The sequence below is a fragment of the Ambystoma mexicanum genome, chromosome 7p (genome assembly GCF_040938575.1).
Source record: "Ambystoma mexicanum isolate Mex_15411 chromosome 7p, UKY_AmexF1_1, whole genome shotgun sequence".
Classification (NCBI taxonomy): domain Eukaryota; kingdom Metazoa; phylum Chordata; class Amphibia; order Caudata; family Ambystomatidae; genus Ambystoma; species Ambystoma mexicanum.
The window spans coordinates 815,520,613-815,543,247 of NC_090939.1; the positions used below are offsets into that span (position 1 = coordinate 815,520,613).

Consider the following 22,635-nt stretch of genomic DNA (forward strand, 5'->3'; position numbering starts at 1 on the left):
AACACACACACATAACGTTTTTCTTTTTTAATTAGAGGAATAGGACAATGAGGAAAACTGCATGAACAACATGTAAAAACGAGTAAAGTGACAATGAGAAACAAACGCGTTACGGGGATATCACCCTAGCACTGTAGATAGATGCCAGGTTATCTCTCATTCAAACCATCCCCTTCAAGATTGGTTTGTGCAATACCCATGGGGCCTATTAACAAACCTGTTAGTAAGTTAATTTGATACAACAATTTATCTTTTCACAACAATAACAGTAAGAAACAATTTAAAACACCATCATTAGACATCACTTATTTTAACATGCACAACAATCCCTAATATCCAGGATGTGTATTTAAGTGCATAATTCATAATTCAAATTCCATGAGCAATACAATTAACTTAATTCATACTCACATTGTCACAATACCTAAACCATATTAATATGACTAATTAATTTTCATAGTGTTCTCCTACTCCAGAATTCATTGTAACTACTTAATTCAAAATTCCCTCAGCAATGCAATTCACAACTTCAAATTCCTATTTTCACAGTCCTAAGCCGTATCAATATATTCATGCATAGTTACATCCTAGTCCAGAATTCATGCACATACTTCATTCGTAAATTGTTCAGAGAATCAAGCTTTAACTTTAGGAGCTAAAACCTACATTTACATTAAAGAAATTAAGACAGTAAATTTCATTCTTTCCATACAAAATTCTAAAAAAAGAACATTAAACCACAAAAGAATACATAAAAATACAATACAAATTTCTAAATAGTCACTGTATAAAGTGCATGGATTCAGTCAACATTATAAGATGTATACACACATTTTAAATCTATAGAATATTTAAGAAAGAGAGAAAAAACATGTAATCTAAAAAGATCAAATTAAAAAACCTCTTAGCTGCTAAAAAGAGTTTATCCCCTGGATTAATCAACAGAAAGTGCCACAACCTTTCTCATACAATCAGGATTTCTAACTTCCAGCCGTTGAAAATTAGAGAGCAACATTCCATCAAAGCAGAGCAATATATCATTAAATGTTTTAGCGTCTCTATATCCATAGCAGAATACTGACCCAATCTCCCATTCCTTGGAATTTTAGTTCTGGCTCCCAATATATCTAAAGTAGGGAACAAGTTCAGCTTTATTTTCAGCATAAATCTCCAGCACTCCCTTGTGGGATGTTTTTCTAGGTATGGCTGTAATGTATTATGTGCCTTAATATCAAATTGAAAGTTATCAAAAATGGTATACCCATCCAACTTTTCTCTGTTTACTATCCAATCTTGTTCCTTGGCCTTTTTTGTTTTTAACTCTTAATGGGTGATGCATTCACTTATCTTCATAAGAATCTAACTTGGCCAATATGAGCTGAGTAGTGGCAATCCATGCATTCAAGATTGTACATGCACGGGTTATCCGTAACTCACGAAGAACCTCAAAAAAAGTATTCTCCGGATGTAACAGGATAGATTTTAACTGCATTAATCGTCTCCATTCAACACGTGTATTAATAGACACTAAACCAAGTTCATGGCCAATAGCAGCATAAGGGGTCCCAACAGCTACACCCAGCACCTTCTTTCAAATGTCTGCCTCCAGCTTTACCAAACCCAGCCATACTCCAGGATTTCGGCCTGTGTATTATTCTCGACACAATTTTTGGGTTCTACATTGTTAATGCTGGTTTCAGTGAAAATCTACAGAATCTCCTGTCTAGAGCTCTCATCTGAGCCGCCGTACTTCCAGTTAGGGATTTTAACAATGCCGTTCGAGAGGCCTGCAAGGTCTTGTCACGCAGATGAACCCCCATTTTAAACTTTTTACCACACCAAGAGTTAGACCGTCAACATTCCAATTATACTGTGGCCTTGCTGTACCTTTCCCCAAATTTTGCATCATAACCTTGGATTAGGAGATGTTGAGATCTAAATCCAAGTCTTTGAAGTACCTACTGACCGCCTACAATGAGGGTTACAGCCCAATTGGAGTATGGTCAATAAGCACCAGGTCATCGGCTTAAAGAAGGTAATGGACCTTATGCGTACCCAGTCTTGAGGGATTTGCTCGGACCTCCCTCAAGGATTTCCCAATATCTGCGATATACATATTAAACAAAAACGGGACAATGACACACCCCTGGGGTAACCCTCATCTTGTTTGAACCAATTCAAAAGTGTTCCAACTTGGTACAATTTTATTTGAAACCTGGTGCATTAATGCAATGCCATCAACATGGAGGATGACAGAGGGGGGCATCCCTTTTCAAACATTTTGCTCCATAGTTTATGCCTATTGATGCAATCGAAACCTTTACTTATGTCTAAGAAAGCAAAATACAGCTTTCTCTTAGAAGCAGCCACCTAGTCAACTAGAAGCCTTGGCACCAGACAGTTCAGTAATGTATTAGTACCTTGTCATCTAAACAGTGTACTTCCTTTGCCCAAGAAAAAAGTGGCCTCAGCAAAAGTTAGGAAACATTTTTATACAAGTCATCCAGCAACAAAGACTACTGATAATTATTCGAATTCAGCCGATCACCCGCTTTACGTATAACTACTACAATTGCGTCTAGACATAAAGGAGGGAAAATAGACGTTCTTGTGATGTTATAAAATAGATCAAGCAAAACCCTTGCCCAAGGTGAGGGATTAGATTTCAAGGTCATATTTCAAAGGCCTTCATGCCCTAGGGAATTAGAGCTGTTGGCCTTCATAAATGCAACATAAACATCTTTCCCATCTATGTCCACGGTGTTCCAAGAAGCCATACCGCTATGTAAAATGGGATCAAACAAGGCCATATTATTAGGTGCGTTTCTATCTCGGTATAGCTCCTCAAAATGGCCTTCTCAAACCAATCTGGTTTGCACGATCTGAATGTCCCAATGCCTAGTAAAATAGTTTGTTTTGTCCCCTCCATTGTCTTGTCATGCCTAGAAAAGCTTGTGTACAGGCGAATTATAAATGACTCATCATATCATATCGTATGAATCCCAAGATAGGTTGTACTGGCAAGGCTTTTTGTTGGACTATTGATTTTAGTAATGACCAAAATTGCAGCCCCATACCAGAATGCAACACGTCTAGCATTGATTTGGCATATTTTTGATACATTATGTGCCAAAGCTTTTTCAGACAATTTCTGTACGCCTGCTTCAATTTTTTTTACTTTCAATGCACAGTTCCCGCTTTGCTTAATGGCTAAGCGAATATTGGATCTAAGTTCTCTTTTTTCTTTTACCTTAGTGTAAGATTACATTTGTGCAAATAATTTCCCAAAAAAAGGACTGTATCCAGGTTTTTAACAAGCACCAAACCTCTCAAAAGATCTTGAATTGAGGGCACAAATTTAACCGGATCAAACCTTGCCAATATGTCCTCCTTATTCCAATCGCTCACTTTGGCATTATATCTAGTAGCCAAAGAGGGTCGCCAAAGACTGTATGCTCTCTACCCCTTATTTCTAGACTAACACAGTGGATTTCTATTACAATTAGTGTAATCATTAACTGCAAGTTCACAATGACTTGCCAATGGTCATTACCTTCTCTAGAGGAAATCAGCAAGTTCTCACATCTAGCTACCAAATCATTGGAGATAAACATGTAATCCAAATTTGATTCCACCACCATATTAGCCAAGGTATATTGTGCCAGAATATCTCCCTTTTGGTTATAATTTAGTAGTGCTATATCCCACATTTCTAATATAGACCTGATAACTAAACCTCTTTCTTTTGCGATGTTTGAGGCCTTCCTTCCATTAGTTTCATAATAGTGCTGATCCAAACATTTGCTATTAAAATACCCCAATATTAAAACACTAGTTCTTGAATCAACTACAAACTTCTATAGATACTCTGAAATATGGTCCATAAATAGCTGCACAGGAATTACAGCTGAATTAAAATAGACATTCCAAACTACACTTGTCCAATGAAGCGCTGATTCTTCTTCAACTTAATAAAGACTAACACCCAAAATATCATGTCTCCCCAGATTCAAATTGATCATATTAATGCCAGTGGGAGCTATGTGATTATTGCGACGGCCGAAAATGCAGACTTTTTTTAACCCTTTACACCACAAATATATGCGGGGGGAGACCGCCCGCACTCCCCCATATTAAGATTATATTTTATACCCCTCCATATATATGTGGTGTAAGGTGGGGTAAAAAAAAAGTCTGCATTTTCGGCCGTCGCATTTGTCAAGTCTACATTTTGGTACGATTCCATGCCAGTGGTATGTCGGAGAGCACACACGAGCCCTCAATAGGGTCATCTCCTTGAGCCCTTAAATGTTTGTTCAAATCAGATTTCAAACCCGTCAATAACGGAAATATCCATAAGTAACGTCTCTTGGAGACAAATGAAATCTGCAATAGTCCACAAAGTGTAATTTGACACCAGATGTTTAAAGTCATGTGTATTCCAGGTAACCACCGTTGAGTGCTGATTTCATTTAGATCCATAACTCCCCTTACATGCATGAACTTAGAATATGGGCCCAATCATAAAAAAAACCCTTCATTTCTCCCAGTCCCCCCCTTGACTAGACTGCCCAAAAGATGTTTCAGAGCATATTGTAACCACTAAAGGCTCACAAACAAATGATTGATTAAGGCCCACTGTCGATTTAGGTAGTGACGGGCGATCTGGGAGGGCTAATAGGGCTACAGAATCTGTAATCAAATACCCAAGTTGCTTCAGTTTTATACATTTCCATAAGAGCATGTCCTTAACCAATTCCGAATGGAAACCAAGTCTCACCAAATCAACTCTTTTAGAGTCAATAAACTCAACTTGGGCCAAATCCTTGGTCGTTAAATATTGTAGGCTAGGTAATTCCCTAAAGAAGGCTAACACATAGCGTCTAATCAGGGGAAAGGAACCATTTACTGAGAACAAACGTTCAAGTGTGCCATAGATCAAATCAGCCCCCTCTGATCCTCAACCATTGGTTCAATACCATTAGCCTTAGAGCCCAAAAGCAAGTCGCCCATATGGGGTAATTTAAAAGTATTAGATATTTGATGATCTTGGTTGGCTGCGTTTTCACTTCAACCCTACTTGGATTACATTACATTACAAACGGCCTCCAGATGTTTGATTAAATAATCTAAGTCCTCTTCCTCAGCTGTATCCCGGTCCAAAATAGACATCAGGACCATTTGGCTAATCAGGTCTATCTCTGGTATGGGTTTTAATAACCTAGTAATAAGACCTTTAGGTTGTGTATTAGTGATATTTTGTGGCTTAATTGACTTCCCTATTTGGGGATCCTGATGTTGAAATATTGGGGTTAGGGATGCATTACTAGGGCCGCCTCTTCACCTACCCTTACTGTAAAGACATCTGAACCCAAGGTTAGGTCTACAGTGGGTTCCATCAATGATCCCTCAGCACATTTAAGTGAGCGGAGGAACTTCTGGGACACCTTTTTGTTGTTTTTTTGTTGAGCATTTTTAATATTCTTCGGTTTTCTTTCCTTCCTTTCTGTTACTGGAATGGATCCTCCACTGGTGCTTCACCCCCACTCATTGCCAAATCCTTAGGACAAGCTTCCTCAGCCATGTCCATAACAGAAACAGGGACTATAGGGTCAGCAGCAATATCTAAATACACATTCTCAGTCTGTAGATAAACGTCATCAAGATCTTGAGTCTGACATTTTATAGATTTTACAGTTATTCTTGTGTCTGTTAAGGTACCTCTGCCCGGGGCCAACACGCCAGGCTGTAATGGATCTGAAGATTTTTAAAGCAATTGACCACTTGCCATCACATACCCCTCAATAAAATTAATTTTGGCACAAAGTTCAAGCAGCACCATCCATATTTTCTTCATTAATTCTATTGAAGTGTTTCATACATTTGTACCCACTTGTTTTGGAATTAAGCAACACTACAACCCAAAAAGGAACAACAACAAAAACAAATCGTATTTCTTTATGAAAAAGTCTGCTTTTGGGGAAAGGAGGTTTGAAAGGGGAATGCTGACACACATAGGGCATACAATGTGGAGCCATCTTTCCTGAAATCTGAAAAGTGATGAAAACCATTTAAAGCTCACAAAAACCTTAAAGTTTGAGATGTCAAACAAGTTTCAACAACTAATCAAGCAAAAGGCTTTGACAACATTTTTGGCAAGTTTGCCCCTATTTCAATCTGAGATATGTATTTGTGAGACTCTTGAAGGTGATCCAAAGCATACATTCGGTTTCCAAAATTGATTAGCAGAGTTTACTAATTAAAATGTTGTTGATTAGCAAACAAACCCATTTGATTAGCAATGTTGTACTAATACTTTTAACGCCACCAGATGTTACTTGTAGCATACAAATAAAAATTAACAATGCTGTAGTTTTGTGTACCACTGAAGTAGGACATTAGTGAGTTTTCAGACCTTGCAAGTTATTTCAAATTCCACTAGACCTGCAGGTAGAGTAAATTAGTTTACCCACTCGACCGAAAATAAATGCATCAAACCCAAAGCAATGCGTGACAACAAATTTAAATGTGCTTTCTGTAAAATGGTGCAAGCCACCACAATCCCACTTTATTTTGGCACACTGCTGCCACCCAGAGGCCAACCCTGCACAGTGAAATGTTCCTTTGACATTTACTGCAAACAAAGTAAGGTTTAAATAGCAACCCAGAAGAGAAATGGCACCAATGCATGACATTATGTTTTGTTATAGTTTCCAAACATCAGAAGCATTTGCAAAAGCAGAAGAATAAAACATAGCTGTGTTCAAAGTCAGAAAAGGTCAATGACAGCAATCGATGTGGCCTATTTGACAAAGCTCCTTGTATAGCTGGGTTTGAAGTCCGAAAAGGACAATGACAGCAATGGATGTGGCCTACTTGACAAAGCTTCTTGTATAGTACAATGATAATGATCTCTGTTGCTCTGAAGAAACCTGCAGGAAGCAAAGTGAAGGTGCCACAGTCACAGAAAGGATAGAGGCATGTGACTAATGACTGCTCTTAGTACCTCCAAATGATTTTCCACTCAACAGTTTTATTCTATGCTGTATCCACATCAGTCTCTATAAATATGCATGTGGTCTCAGTAGAAGAACAAATGACTTACCTCTCTGTAATGTTCTTTCTGATAGATGTCCGTCCCACAGATTGACATTGGAAATGTTTTTACCTTTGGTGGCGAGGGGGGCATTACTGGGGCTTGGCATTGGTCTTGCTGGCACTGTTATGCTGGTACGTGCCCCACGCTGGATTTTACATTGGGGCAGTATATAGTTCCTTTTTTCTGCGCACTTAGTACACTTTGGAAATGACACCTACAGCGGCAAATGTGCTACGAGGACCCCTTGCAGGTCTCCAGGGGCAGAGCCCAGGAAAGTATCAGTGGAAGAACAGAGGAAAGTTCTCCTGTTTGAAAAGACAAGAAAAGAAAGAAGCACAGGAAGAGGTCGAGCTCCCACGTGACTCCTCTAAGCATCATTCCTGTTCATCTTCCAAGAAGTGAAGTCACCAGTCCAGAGATTCTTTGAAGGACTCTACTCTGACACCCCAGGAACCGTTCCCCACTAAATCCTCTTTCCCTGAGGCATGGGAGAGGTTGAGGCTGAACATGATTGCCATTTTTGTCAAGGTGCTGGTGGCTTTGGCCTTGATGGTGTCCACAGGACCCATCACACTTGGTCAAGCCGACAGAGGCTGCATACCTGCAATCTTGGTCCCAGCTCCACCAGACATGGCTCCGTCTCAGTGCTGTGCAGCTCCCTCTTCAGGTGTCGAGCCCTTGGTCTTGGTTTGCCTTTCACTGGCGCCGTTGTTCAGTGCTGCCAAAGCAAGAAGCTCACCAGAGTATGCCCTGCTCCCAAAGGGCATATTCCTCTTGAAGATGTCCAACATTTTCAATGAAAAAGGGGATCTCATCCATTTTAGGCTAAAACACCTTTACTCCAGTGAAGTTGAGGACTTCCGAGAGATGTTCTATGGAGGGCGAGAGGAACTGATGCAGTTGGCTTCAGACCCACAGAAGGCAAACAACCTGTATACTCCCTAGAGCTATACATCCTTCCAGTCCTGACTCCAGTGATGGACTCATCTGCTAGTATATTTCTTTTCATTAATTAATAATAGGAATTTTCGGTCTGATATCACAATTTCACCATGCAATATCAACGGTTTTTCATACGATAAACACATTTCAACCTATGATATATGCAATTTAGTATAAGATATATATGCTTCACTATATCATGTATACTTCTGAGAATATTATGTATTGTTTTTGTAACAGAAGTATGTGTTGTAAATGCTGAATTATGTTCCTAGCGGCCCCTCATACTTTCTTGAAGCAATAGCATCACAGTATAAAGAAAAGATACAATGTAATTTAAATCTTAATATGACAAGTTGAGATACTTTGCTTCACAGTGCATATTATTTATAATAACGAACAAATAAACATATAGAAAACCACACAATGTAAAGAAAATGCCCAGCCAGCTGCCACCCACCTGCTTCATCTCACTCCGCAGTCTGTTTATGCCACTTCTCTCCGTCTTGGTCGCTCCAGTGTGGCCCATTTCATGGATTGAAATAGCCGGACTTGTAGCACATGATTGAATCGGTCGCACTTCAGGGCGAAAAGAAAGGCATCCTTACTCAAACGACAGTGGAAAATGCAGAAGAGAGGCCCACTTTTTTAACATGTGACCGGTGGGTGTTCCAAGTGTACATACCCTTCCCCATCCTGTAATTTGAGGGGAGGAATACACATTCTATGAAAGATTAATGTTAGGCTCAGGATTCTGGAACAGGGAGCCAGGAAGGTCAATGAAAGAACTGGATGCACATCAGCAACATTTTCCAAACCGGATTCCAATCATCCCACTAAATGAATGCAAGGCCTTGCCTCAAACCCCAGCCTTTCCGCTGTCTGTTGCAGAGTAAAACAAATGGCTGCAGAACAACTGACCCTTTTCCATCTGTGTGTGAGGTGTAGACCTGGTGATATAATGCCTTTGGTGAATATGCGTTACACTCACCAAACCGGCTTGTCTTCTCGCAAGTTTACAGGCTTGTACAGAAAGTGACCATAAAATGTGTCCCAGAAAAAAATATGAGGATTAGCAATATCAGAACAAAACACAGACACCGGGTATCATGAGACTGTACCTACTGTCCATACATAGATCTTACTTCACCCTTTTCTGCTGTCCAATTTCAGCAGCAGTGTATCCTTGAACTATTTTATACATTGTCCTTTGTTGGCCAAAAATGGACTTTGACAATAAGAGGCTGGACAGAGGTGTGGCATATACATTCCACATCCTCCCGAAATAAACCGAACATTGCTACAGTTGGCTGGAAAAACATTCCCAGGAATGGACCAAGGTAAATATTGGTGGGACGCCAGAAATGTATTCTTGATATTGCATCTCATTGTGTGTGGGTGAAGCACTAAAAAATGCTGTCTTGTTTGTTGCAAAATTGACATTTGTTTTGGCATTTAAAAATGACTTCCTTGCGTAGCCTGGCCAATTAGGAGGGAGTGGTCTAAGGTCAGGGTGGGCCACCCTCCCACAAAGCCTCTTGGAAAGACTGGAGACCATTTATAAGGAGTTGATTTCAGTCCAGAAAGCATCCAACAAAACCCAAGAAAGGACCAACTTATACGGAGAGTCAAGAAATGAAGTTTTGGGTGACATCACAGGCTGGTTGTGACCGCCTGGAAGACATTGCTTTTAGGTGTAAATTGAAATAGCTTTTTGTGATTAAAAACATCTTCCCAGTACACCGTGTAGCCAGGTCAATTAGAAGAGATAGAGGGTTCAGGCGGTAAAGAAGCACAGACCTAATTTTGGCCAGGCTGTAGCAAAGCCTACTGGATATTTTTACTAAGCAAAATTCATCTAGCAAAGGTGAATGTTGGGAGAAAGCTAAACATGTATTCTTGTTGCCCCATCTCTTTGTTGTAAAATACAATGTGTTTGGGGTAAAATGACTTAATGTGGCAATAGGTAGCCAACCTATGTAAGACTGGATAAGTCCAGTTGGGATAGGGGCCCAGTCCAAAGCCCAGAAGACATTTTTAAGAAGAGTATGTTACCTATATAATTTAACACAACCCAGGAACAGAAAGGCAAATGCAGAAGGAAATACCAAACCATCATTGCCTGGGTTTTGTTGTAAAATGTTTGTTGTACGTTAAATTGGGTTGTAGCAAGATCAGGTGATGAGGAGTCAAGCCCTCTATATTACCAGGGCCGTACGAAAGTCAGCTGACCATTTGTAAAAAGCTAATTTATGAGAAGAAAATCTCCAAACTCCAGCGAACCCCGAAATGCATTTGTTTCACTGCTTCCCGTTGGTTGGCGGTAGTGTGAGAAGTAATTCTTTAAAAAAATGTTTTTAAGGTTAAGTAAGGAGGGAGCAGAATCAGGCATAGGTGGGGCAGGGCCCTTTATATAACTTGGCAGTAATAAGGTCCTAGGACATTTGGAAAAATCAGAACATTTCTGTTACTGTGTTTTCCTCCAGGGCACAATGTAGAAATCTACCCAGCCTCGAGACACCACCAAATCAGTCAACACATGGGCAAAACCCACAAACAGCAACAGCCATTCTCCATCGAAATCAAACTAATGCAACCTGTCCTAAGAGGGCTGCGCTTTACAAGATATCATACGCTCCATGAGACTATTTAGCATCACACACTGTAAGACCCTGTAGAGAGCAGTAAGGTTGCATTAGATTTCCATCCACACTGCACCATTCACCACACATCTGGGTATAGAAACCCACACACATAACTCCCAAGACATCCCCTTCATCCGCCTACATCCAAATCAGCCTCACCTAGTTGTGTTTCTTGACATAATCCGCGCCACATATTCAGGAATACTTGAACACATACTGTCAATAACAGTCGATCTCTTTACTGCATCACAAGCATCTCTAACAGTTTATGCTCAGTGTATCACATTCCTCAGGTCTCCAATACTTCCCCCACAACATACATTAAAGATCAATGCCTTGCAAACAACAGGACAACTCACTCATCTCCGCTTCTCGGATATCCATCCACTCTTGCTCATTCTCGTTGCTACCAAATTTAGAAAATACACACCATTCATCTTTGTCTCACTTTTTCTGCCAATAACACGCTGCCTTTAACACTTATATTTTCCCATCTTGATTATTGTTCCAAACTTGCTCTTGACCCCTGGGCCCATTTCCTTTCTCCATTTTGCTCTGTTTTATTTTCCAAATCAATGGTTATCATTGCTGCCCCCCTGCTACCACAGCATCCTTCTCTAGCTTCTCTTCATTGGCTTTCTTCCCCTCCCCATTTAATTGTCACTATCTGTGCATTATCTTTAATATGTTCATGGTGTTGCCCATACTGATCTTTCATCCCTTTTTTTTCTGTACTCTCACTCTCGCCCTCTTCATTCTTCATATCTCAATCTATTGGCATCCCCTCGTTCTCCTTTTGCATAGCCCTGTTTCCGCTCATTCTCTTTCTCGCCCCCAAACTATAGAATCCTCACCATTACGTTATATGCTGCACCACTATACACTTTCTAACGTTCTCTTAAATACATTTTCTCTATTTTGCACATCGCTAAGGACGGGAGGCCTTTTCTTATATACCCCAAGTAAATATATAAATACACAAATAAAGACACTGCACTAAATCACGCACGCGCTCAAACCCAGACTACCTAATATAACCTGTCTCCAGTACACAACCAGCCGCACAACCACCACAAATGAGCAGAAATGTACTGCACCTCACAGAAGGCAATCTCTAAATACCACAGTCTGATACTAACTAAAGTGAAAATGATATCCACACCTCACAAACCACTGTAGAGAGCAGACACAACATCTCTACCAATTTCTCACTCAAATACCATGGAAGGAAAACAGGTATATGTCTCTGTGTCACGAACAACCATGTGTGGAAAGGGGCTCAAAGACCGACACCCTGATTTGGTAAAGGGAAAGCCGCGTGTGGCAGATGTCACGCTGCTACTATCCCCAGGATATTTCTGAATTGTCATACTCGCACTCCCTTCACATTCTCTAAACTTTGGACTTACTACTTTTTTCAACACCAAATTCCTTCCCGCTCAGTATGTGATGAAGGAGGTTCTTCATATCAAATGGACTCAGGCTCATCAAACTTTCTGAGGCTTCTTCACCTAATAATAATCCACAAAAAGCATTATTTTAAGGTGTGTTACGATCCTGTTGGCAATGTCTTTTTGAAATACTGCAACTGCATTTGACAATCATTTGCACAGTTCCACAACCTGTTTTAGTTAAATTATAAAAAAAAGCTAGAGAATTTCCAATTATTATATACATTATTCAAAGCTAGTTATTTTACGTGGATGCTAGCTGCGATTGCAGGTAGTAAACCCCCAGCTAATTAAATGATCTAAACCAGGATTGGCCTTTCCTGTTGATTTCTTTTGAAAGTGGTTCTTGGTGAAACATCATGTACCATCAATAAATACATTGCAATACAAATACAAAAGAATGAAAGAACAAGGATAGTCAAATGTAACGAATATTTCAAAATACTAAGGTTTAATTTTAAATACAGTATTGATGGTTTCATTGAGCTGAACATGGTATTGACTGTCCTGCTACCTTTTACCAACAAACTGATTGTCTGGGGTTCTCATCATCAATCGGTGGTCAGGAGTGTTGTTCGGCCAGCAACATGTGTTGTGTTCTTGTTCAGTGACCTTTGGAGAAGTACAGAGTGTTGCTGCCCATTGCAGAGTGGTGGGATAGTATTTTCAGCAACCCATTTACATATGCCCATTACAAATGATTATGTACCTTTATTAGTATCTTTATTTTTACTATGACAACCTGAAATATATTTGAAAAAGCTTTCCAAATAACGAAATTGTTTATTTTACTCTTTTCTCCTTTTTTAGTGTAAGGTATTTCTTTAATTGCAGATCTACGTCCAAGGAGCAGCAGAGTGGTGTATCTTGGTTGGGAAAGGTGAGGCATGACAAAATATATGTGCTGCCACAGAGTAGCAGAGGGGTAATGGAATTCAATGTTCTTTTACGTAAGTATGGTGTTTACCCTAGAAATATCACTTGGGCCCTCTATGATGCAGGTTCCAAGCCTTTAAGTTATGAGTGGATCAGTACTTTCAGTGAGCCACTTGGTGTTAGTTGGCCCAATCGCTGTTTTAAGAAGAGGAAAGTCTTAGGTTGTTTTCTGAGGAAAGCAAGCAAAGCTGCTAGCCTGACTGAAAGAGACAGAGAGTTAAACACCCTGTGTGAGCAGTTGAAAAATGCCTATTTTTTTGTTTTTTTAAACATGTCTACACTAGGGAGTTTAGGACATTCCTGGTTGATTGAGGAGGTCACGCAGTGTATCTATATAAACTAGTAGTTCATGCTCAGTATACAGCTAAAGCCAGTACAAAGTTGGCCATAATACAATAAGCGGTTCCATTGGCAGCCACCCTAGATTGTAATGAACAGGAACATTTTGCGCATATAAGGGGAGCCCCATCAGTTGTTTTTAAAATGCATTTTCACTCACTCTCAACTGTTTAGTGTTGGAATAACCCCAAATATCAGTGCCATAAATGCATGCTTGTCTAGCTTTGGATTTATAGATAGTTAGGGCTGGCTTAATCAATCTGCCCTCTTTTCATGAGCACATTTTGTTACCATTCCTTCATTTTTGATTAATATTACATTTGGTTTGACACCTTGGTCCAGCCAGATTGCTTTTCTATTAAGACTGAGGCCCAAATAATCAAAGAGCGATACTTCATCAATAGGAACATTGTTGATGTGTAGATTAAGACTCTTGGCATTCCTTTTGATCCCTCAGAAAACCATACATTTGGTTGTAATATGATTTATAGTAAGGAGTTTGTTTTGCTTATCAATGCCCCATGTAGTTTTGTAAATTAAAATCGCATCATCTGCACACAATAGGATGCCCATCGGTTGACCATTCAGATAAGGGGCATCAGCCACCAGATCTGATATAGTCAAAGCAATATCATAGATGAATAGATTGAATAAGGCAGGGGTTAGAATACCCCCCCACCCCTATCCCTTTTTCAATAGGGAATGCTTTTGTTCTTTCTCCTCCTACACCATGGCTGACCTTTAGCCATATTGTGAGTATAGAGGAGCATTATGGCCTTCAAAAGGTCATAAGGTAATTAGGATCTACCAGATACTGCCATAAAGCACTCCTGAGAACTGAATCAAAGGCTGTTTTTAGGTCAATAAAACAAAAATAAAAAAGTTTTTCCTTAAAATGGCAAATTTAATAATGGGTAAAAAATAATCTAAATACCAGATCTGTTGTACCCACCCCCTTCTGGAAACCGCCCTGGACGGTGGAGATAACTCCATTACATCACATCCACTCCTCAAGATGGTGTAAGAGGACTTTACCAGAAATGTTTCCTGGCGTATCTAGAAGGGAGATGGGACTGTAATTAGCAGGATCTTCCTAACCCCCTTTGTAAAGAGAGGAATAATCTCTGCACAGGCCTACCATAGGGTTGAGAAAACCCACAGGCTTGCACTATAATTTTCACTGCCTTTGTCCTTCCCAACTCCCCACCGCCATTCAGCATCAATAGCCAAACTGTACCCCTGATTTCACTAATTTGACAAGTACCAGCAGATCTAGAATGCTGCATGGAACTGGGTTTGCATCTCTCTCCTAGTCTAAGAAGTGAGGTTGCAGCCTGTCCTAGACTAACCAGTGTGCACACAAGAAGGTTAGTCTCAGGAAGAAGTTGCCCTGAGAAGGAAGAAGGTGGCCTGTTCAACCTATTACCAAAAGCAGAAAGCAGCAGCTGAATCAACAAACAGGTAGGCATATAGGAAAGCCACAATAATATGACATAGTAAAAATGACTCCTCTTGCATAAGCAAAGGCATGAGGAACCTTTAGTTAAGCAAAGTGCATATGAACAACAGTAGACAACAACAGCTGCTACAGCAAATATTGCAGATGCCCGAGTTCCCGTACCCAATGGCAGGAAACAGTAGCATTGTAAGAAAGGTGACATGGAGCCACCAATGCCCCCTGAGCTTCCATGATGTGACAGAATCAATAGCTGCATCGACAAAGTGGGAATAGGTCCTGTGGGAGATTCGAGGCAATGATACACAGAACACATAGAAATTGGGTTTAACACTCCTTTATACCAGTGTCAGAATGGCCAAAGTGAGTGTTAGACAAACTCCTAAAGGGATAAGGGGAAACTTTAAATTAAAGAGCAACTTCTATATAAAACAGTTCCAGACATTAATGGGCTAACAACATAGGTGGTTCTCTGGTTTTGGTTCTCCCAATAGATCAACTCAAAGTAATGCCTAACCTTTATAAGTCCTTGCCCCTTCTGGGACTCCATAATTGTATACAGAAAGTTCCAATGGTTTAGCCAACCTAAATAACAAATCTACACTTAATCAGTCCTCCAGTCCCCTTGCTGACCTTACTCTGTAATATAAGACAAACTTCAAAAAATGGCCCATGAAAGTCCAAAACCTACTCTCTAAATCCCAGCCCTGTTCTAAAGCAACAACATTGAGAGGTTATTCACAACCTGGTCTCCCTCCAGCCCTGTCTGTTTTCACCTTGTGTCTTAAGTCCTATTCCATGCCTCAGGTTTCCCAGTTTTCAGTGCGTCAGGCTTACCTTCAGTCTAGCAATATTCACTTGTAGGCTTTCCTGGACCTTGGCCTTCTCCATGTTTTCAAGATTCACAGGAGTTCTCTCTAAGCTCGGATTCACAACAGGTCTCTCCTGGAACTTGGGTTTTAAGGCTCACAACAGGTTCCTCCTGGACCTAGGCTCTAATGGGTATTTCTCCCCCCTCATTGAGGGTCCTTTTCAGGAAGCAGTTATTCTCTTGGCCTCCTGCAAAGGGCCTAGGTATTTCTCTAGGGTTCACTGGTGGAAGACCTTTGGCTTTCCAATTCCCCAGGCATTTGAGAGTGGCTTTGGTGCCTTTCAGGTCAGGATTCCTCCTCCACGGATTCCAGGGCTTGGCAACTCTCTACCTCTCCTCCCAGAGTCCCCAGGCTTGCACCGTCTTCCTCCAGGCAGCAACCTTTCCAGGTGTCGTCTCTTCGGCAGTCTCCATTTGTAGCAAGGAGGCACCAGCAGGTACACCTGCTTCCTCTGGTTCCAAGACACTGAGTAAACTTTCCCAGCTTTTATAACCATGAGCATGCCATTTCTAAGCAGGGTTCTTTAGGCCTCAGAACGATGACAGAACTGCTACAGAAAAAGCCACGGCATCCAAGCACGATCTGCCACTGATGAAGAACCAGCCCATCATCCTCATCATCATCTGGAAGCCTTTTCGAAAACACTGGGCCCTTGATGCCTAAACTCTTGAAACTGTATGCCTCGCCTGTCACAGGATCTCCATGAAGCCCAGTCGGCCCTGAAAATGAAGGATGCACTGAGTGCAGGGCATTTGCTGGAAGTCTAGCACAAGAGCCTTAAAGCACCACCAGTAAGCACTGATGGCTCTGGACATGCCAATATTGTGTTCTAATCCCTACTCTTTGAGCAGCCTAGGCCCCTGTTGAGCATATGGGAGATGGCATTGATGCAATAGGCCAATGCAGGGATGGAAAGGAGGTGCCAGTGTGATGTAGGTTGCAGCACCATTCTATTAGCAGTGCAACAAACAGCCTGGTTGCAGGAGCACTGAGCGGTGCCATCATGGACTGGACATGACAAGAAGATCGCAATGAAAGGATAGGTGACAATGGCAGAGGAGGCTGTCCATGATTTCCCTACGCTGCATGCAGTAAACTGCCCATCCCATATCCTCAGGGGGTTTGTTAGACTTGCCTGAAGTGCAAAAACAAGTTCTTCCCAAATTGCTGTGGCCGGCATTTAGTGTGTGAGATGTGGAAGACAATGATGCCACTGCTGTGAATTGAATGGACCACCGGGCAGTCTCATGGCTCCACTGCTTAGTTACAGTCGTGTGCGAGCTAGGTTACCACACCTCTCTCGCCCTTGGCTTTTAGCCAGGGCTTGTGTAACATCACCACCTTCCCCACCTTTATCAAGTAGAGGTGACAGAAGCCATACAGTAGAACCCTATTCCACCTCTGTTTCTGGCTGCAGATCCTTTTAATAAAGGGCACCCTTACTAATTAAGTGGTGAGTTGCAAAGTCAAATCAGGAGCCCAGAGCCAGGGCTTTGTGAATGTGATCAGGCAGTCCCACTGGTACTGAGATTACCCTTTCTGTCTATAGCTAGGAACAGCCTCAGAAGTAGAGGTCAATATCCTTGCCCTCTTAAAGATCTGCCCAAGTGGCTCCTCCTTTGCCACTGTGGTCCTCTTACATTAGTTGACAAAGAAATTAGGCATTTGCAGCAGGTGCTAGGCCACTTTGAACACACATTTGCCTGCAAGCCTGGGTTTGTGAGGGGTGGAGGTACTGTTGTGGATACTGTTGCCACTTTTCCAATACTCTCATCAAAACAGGCCCTCACCGGCTTCCCCATGACAACATCAAGGGGGAAGTTGAGGAGAGGCTGGCATTGGGAGTGCTAACAAGTTGAGCAGTGGCTGGGAAAACCCAAAGTTCTGGCACCAGCTCTGGATAGCTCACTTCTCATCTTCACAGACTATTGCCAGCTGAATTTAAAAAGTGATGCATTACCAATTTCTCAGATTGATGAGGCCCTGGACAAACTACATCATCTCTGTACATCACCAACATGAATTTGACACGGGGAAGGTGATCGATGGAGCATGGTCAGATCGACTTTTACTTAAACCTGGGAAGGTCATGCCATTTGGCAACAGGACTACTCCCTGGGGCCGATCAATCAAGTTGAGGCAGTACTGAAGCCTTTGCACTGGTATTTTTGGATGAAGATTTCATCTTCACCCTAGAGTGGATATCTGAGACGTAATTCACATTAAGAATGGCCTAGTCACCTGAGAACCAACAGAATGACAAGGATCGGCCGGAACTCATAAAGGACGTGGAAGGTCCAGCCCCCACAAGTGTGTCCCCCAGAGCTCCCTGGCAAGAAAATTCCATGGAGCAGAACAATTCATAATTCCTGTTCACACTGGAAGCAAAACGACCTACTTGAGCAGTCCCACAAATGGGAATAAAATCTCCTCCAGAACTTCCCGGCAGAGCTCCCACTCATGGGAGGACAAAGGCTGCCTGCTTAAGGCATCCACCATGGCATTCTCTCTTCTGAAAGATGACCAGCTGTCAGAGAGACTACACTCTTCAGAGGTCAGAACCACAGTCACATTGCTTCTCTGCAAAGAGGCAAGGATCCTACACTACCACACTTGTTAAGGTAGTGCATGGTCACTGTGTTGTCTGTAAGGATCAGCACACATCTCTCTTTCACAGTAAGGAGGAAGGCAGCTAGGGTCAGCCTGATCGCCCTCAACTCCAGAAGGTTGACGTGCTCCCAAGACTCTGAGGGAGACCACAGTTCCTTCACAGTCAGGTCAAACATGTGAACCTGTCAGAGACGCAACCCTGACCACTGTTAACTGAGGCCAGGCTTGACAGAACCATGCTCCTTTCAGCAGGTGTACCTTAAGGACTACCATTTAAGGTCTCAAGCAGCTCGATTCCTGCAGAAGCTGCAGTGGCCCTGAAGAAACATTTCGTACCCCTCAATTGTGTTCTTTCTGATGGATCTCCCTCCCACAGATTCTCCATCTATGATATCATATCAACAGCGCAGCTGTCCTTCAGAAACTTCTCCACCACAAGGGGTTGCAGTGCGGCTCTGCGCCTTTCCGTCCGACGACTCTATGCGCCCCATGCTGGACATGACATCCGGGCCAGTATATATAGAGGTGCCGTGCCCTGACCTCAGTTCGACCCTTTTTTCCTAGCACTCCGACACTGAGAGAGGGCAGAACTGATGGGGTACTACATATCTGCCAAGTAGGACAGGTAGGGAGGGCGATGAGGAATCCATGGAAGGAACATACATTGGAAAAAATATTACTGAAAGGTAAGTAATTTGTTGTCTGTCCTCCCATGGGTTCCTCATACATGATAGACTGCCAAATCAGTTCATAGATCTCGCAGGGTGATGCAGCAAAGACACCACCTAGACCAGAAAAATCTGGAGCACCGCCCTACCAAAATGGGTGACTCAACCTGAAAGAGAATCCAAGCATTAATGCTTAGCAAACGTGTGCAGAGGAGACCATGATGCTTCCTGCAGATGTCCAGGTCAGGTACTCCCTTCTGCAGGGCAGAGGTGGGAGCACTCCGCTGGGACCCTCAGGCACATCCTTTCCAGCAAGATCATAGCATTTTGAGATGCAGTGAATGATCCGTCTTGACACGGTCTGTTTGGTCACAGCCCCGCCAGCATTTTCCCCAGCATAACCAACAAAACGCTGGTCATCTTTCCTGGACTCTCTCGTCCGAGAGATGTAGTAGCTAAGACCCCGTACTGGCTCCAGCTGATGGAATCGTTCCTCTGCCTTGGAAGGATGAGGTGGAGGAAAATACATAGTAAGATAGATCTTTTGAAAGGCATAAAAATCCTAGTCCACCATTGGGTGAAAAGAGGGTTTCACTCTCAATGTCACCTTATTCCTGGAGAAAACCAAATAGGGAGGGTTAGCAGATAGTGCCTGGCGCTTGCTTACCTATCGAGCGGAAGTAATGGCAACCAAGAAAATCATCTTACGGGTGAGCAACCTAATAGAACAGGAAAGGAGGGGCTCAAACACAGATACGAAAATGGCAAAATCAAATTCAAAACTCCTCCCGGAACCACAAACTGGTGCAGAGGAAACTGGTTACACAAACCCTGCAAGCCCTGTTCCGGGAACAGTAAAAAATCCAAAACAGGAAATAAGTGTCAAAATCCCTCTCCCAGCACCAAGCCAACAATGTATGCCATCTGCAGGCATAAATAGACTTTGCTGCGGGTCTCCAAGCTGATAGAATCCCAGCAAAGTCTCTCAGTAGTCAAGCATGAATGTTCAGGTTGCTGAGGTTCGCGTGCAGGACCCGCCTCTCCGATTGGGAGATCAAGTCAATCAATCAACTCATTCTTTATTTCAGAGAGAGCTCCATAGAAGTAACACATAAAACAATGTAATAGAACACATGCAACATATAATAAAACTGTCCATGCAATATTAAAATCACTTTATTATAATACATTCACAACAATGTATACTTTTATCAAGAGTGTAGTTCCAGTAATAATTCAATAAATAGTTAATCCTGTATTTGTCTTCATTAAAATTACCTTAAAGCACATCTATTAATTCCTAAAGCAAACCTCCTATAAAAACATAATCAAATCAATCAATATAATCAACTGCTTGTGATACTATTATGTTTTTAAGGCATTGCAACATGTATTTGTCTTTTTGCCCATGCTCTGTGTATAAGTTTAGAAACAGCATAAGTCACAAAGGTGCTCTCAGTAGATCTATACAAAGTAAGTGTGTCGGTAGGATGGCATATAGAGAGCTTGTGCAAAATGGGCTTGAAATAAAGTGCTCTATTTGCTTATGAGGGAATTATCATGCCAAAATAGGTCTCATAACTGGGGGACTGTTTATGGAACCAGTAGTCTGCTCTGTGTGCGGATACATCACTGAATGTGCAGGTTTTTTCTTTCAGATATCCACTGTATGCTTTGTGTATTAATGCCTTGGTACCACTTTTGAACCTGTGTGGATTATGCCACAGATCTTCACAGCCCAGGGAGAACAACATGGACTTCATGTGCTTGTACCAGTGGAGGCTTTTCCTACTACTATGTGATAATACATCTTCTAGTACTTCTCTGTATTTCCGCAGTGGAGGCGAAGACCAAACACATACCCAATAGCGAATAGGGCTACAAGCAATTATGTCTGCTTTGTGATCGTAGATAATCTAGAGATGAAAAATCACAATAGGTGTACTTTGGGGTAAGTTTAAGATCTTTTTCAAAAACATGTTCTCAATGAATCCCAATCTAGTGGATTTAACATGCCCCCATAATTTGGCGCCACAAATTGCAGCTGTCCTAGCCTCCATATTATATATTTGTAACGATGGAGAAAGTGCACCATTCCCGTGTTTATGGGAACATTCCAACACAGATTGTTGTGCCTTTGCATGTGAGTAGAGATTTCACAAGTTGAGCTAGCCAGTACTGAGTACCCAAGTAATCAAAACGATCTACTTGTTCCAAGATGTTATCATTAATGTTACCAAATACCCTGGGTCTCTTTTTCATCCGAGGCGGGTAGAACATCATTGATTTGGTCTTATCAAAAGATATTGTGAGTTCATTCTGGATGCAGCCTTCATGAAAGGCTGTCACTTGCTTTCTTAATCGTGACAGGGTTAAAGAAATTAAGATTGTATTGTCTGCAAATAAAAGTACTGTAATCATATGCCGTCCCAATTCAGGTGCATCAGAATGTATCTCCACCAGTTTAGTGATTAATCGGTTTATGAATATGCAGAAAAGAGACCCCCTTTCTGATGTTAATGGGGGTCGTTAGATCTCCTGCCAAGTTCCAACATACTTTAACTGTGCTATTTTTATAAAGATCCATAAATGCTCCGAGCAATTATAAGGGCATGCCTAGCTCATGCTCAGTCTGTCTGCAAAAGGCATCCACTGTGACATTTAGCTCTTCCGGAAGAGGGGCAGCCGTCATAGAGACGCTGTGCAGCAGGATCAGCACAGTCTTGCAATTCACACAAGGAAGAAAGGCAACCAGGGCCAGCCTGATCACTCCCAAATCCAGAAAATTGATATTTTCTCAAGACTCAGAGGAGGACCACAGCCCACTCACTGTCAGTTCCAAAGGTGAGCGCCCCAACCTGTCAAAGATGCATCATTGACCACTATTATTTGGGGCAGGGCATTGTCTCACATGGCCCGCCACGCGACATCTTGAGCCACTTGGGTCGAAACCTGCAGGTGCTCTGACATGTGGCCCTGAAAATGCCACATTGGAGATCTGAGGATAGTCCCTGGATGCCTCCACCTTCCTCATAGAACTCCTCTGGGAGGTCCCTCTCTTCCCTAGAGACCAAAGGTTCCAACCTGAAGGGCACTGTGTCCCCCTTTTCGCTGTAGATGTCATACATCTTAGACATGAATTCCTTCAAATGAGGAGGAGCATATTCCAGCGGGGCCCAGCCTTGGTGAAGATGTCTAGCATCTTCAGGCGGAATTGTCCCCATTCCTCCAGGGTGGTGGATTGGGTCGGAAAGGGTACCTGAGCCACCATCTCTGGGAAGTCCCTGGGGCGTTGGCTCTTCTTTTTAGACGAGGACAAACGATGCCCGTGCGAGGATCCGCTTGGGGAGTGGGATCTCTTGACGAGCTTCGTCTTCTCTCCTTTCCCTTCCACAGGGTAGACTTCTCTTCGGAACGTGTGGGACCTCAAACGAGACCGCCTGACTTCTACCCTCACTTTGTGGACATAAGCAAAGATCTTCACAGCCCATTTCTGCAGTGCTTTTGGGTGCAAGGACTGGTATGACTCGCAGTTCTGGGTGCAGTGCTCTTCGCCCAAGCAATAGAGGCAAATCCGGTGCAGATCCAAAACAGTCATCCAAAACCGATGCCAGCAC

At 42.2% G+C, this 22,635-nt stretch overlaps 1 protein-coding gene across 4 annotated transcripts in view; it reads right to left on the minus strand.

Moving 5' to 3' along the window:
* Positions 1-22,635, minus strand: part of PHKA2 (phosphorylase kinase regulatory subunit alpha 2) — an 840,998-nt gene that overhangs the window by 75,183 nt on the left and 743,180 nt on the right. For all 4 annotated transcript variants that reach the window (XM_069636956.1, XM_069636954.1, XM_069636955.1 and 1 more), the window contains exons 27-28: positions 12,096-12,197; positions 8,502-8,620 (exon numbers count right to left, since the gene is read on the minus strand). In XM_069636956.1, coding sequence (XP_069493057.1) covers positions 8,502-8,620; positions 12,096-12,197 — 221 coding nt within the window. The remainder of the gene's footprint in view (positions 1-8,501; positions 8,621-12,095; positions 12,198-22,635) is intronic.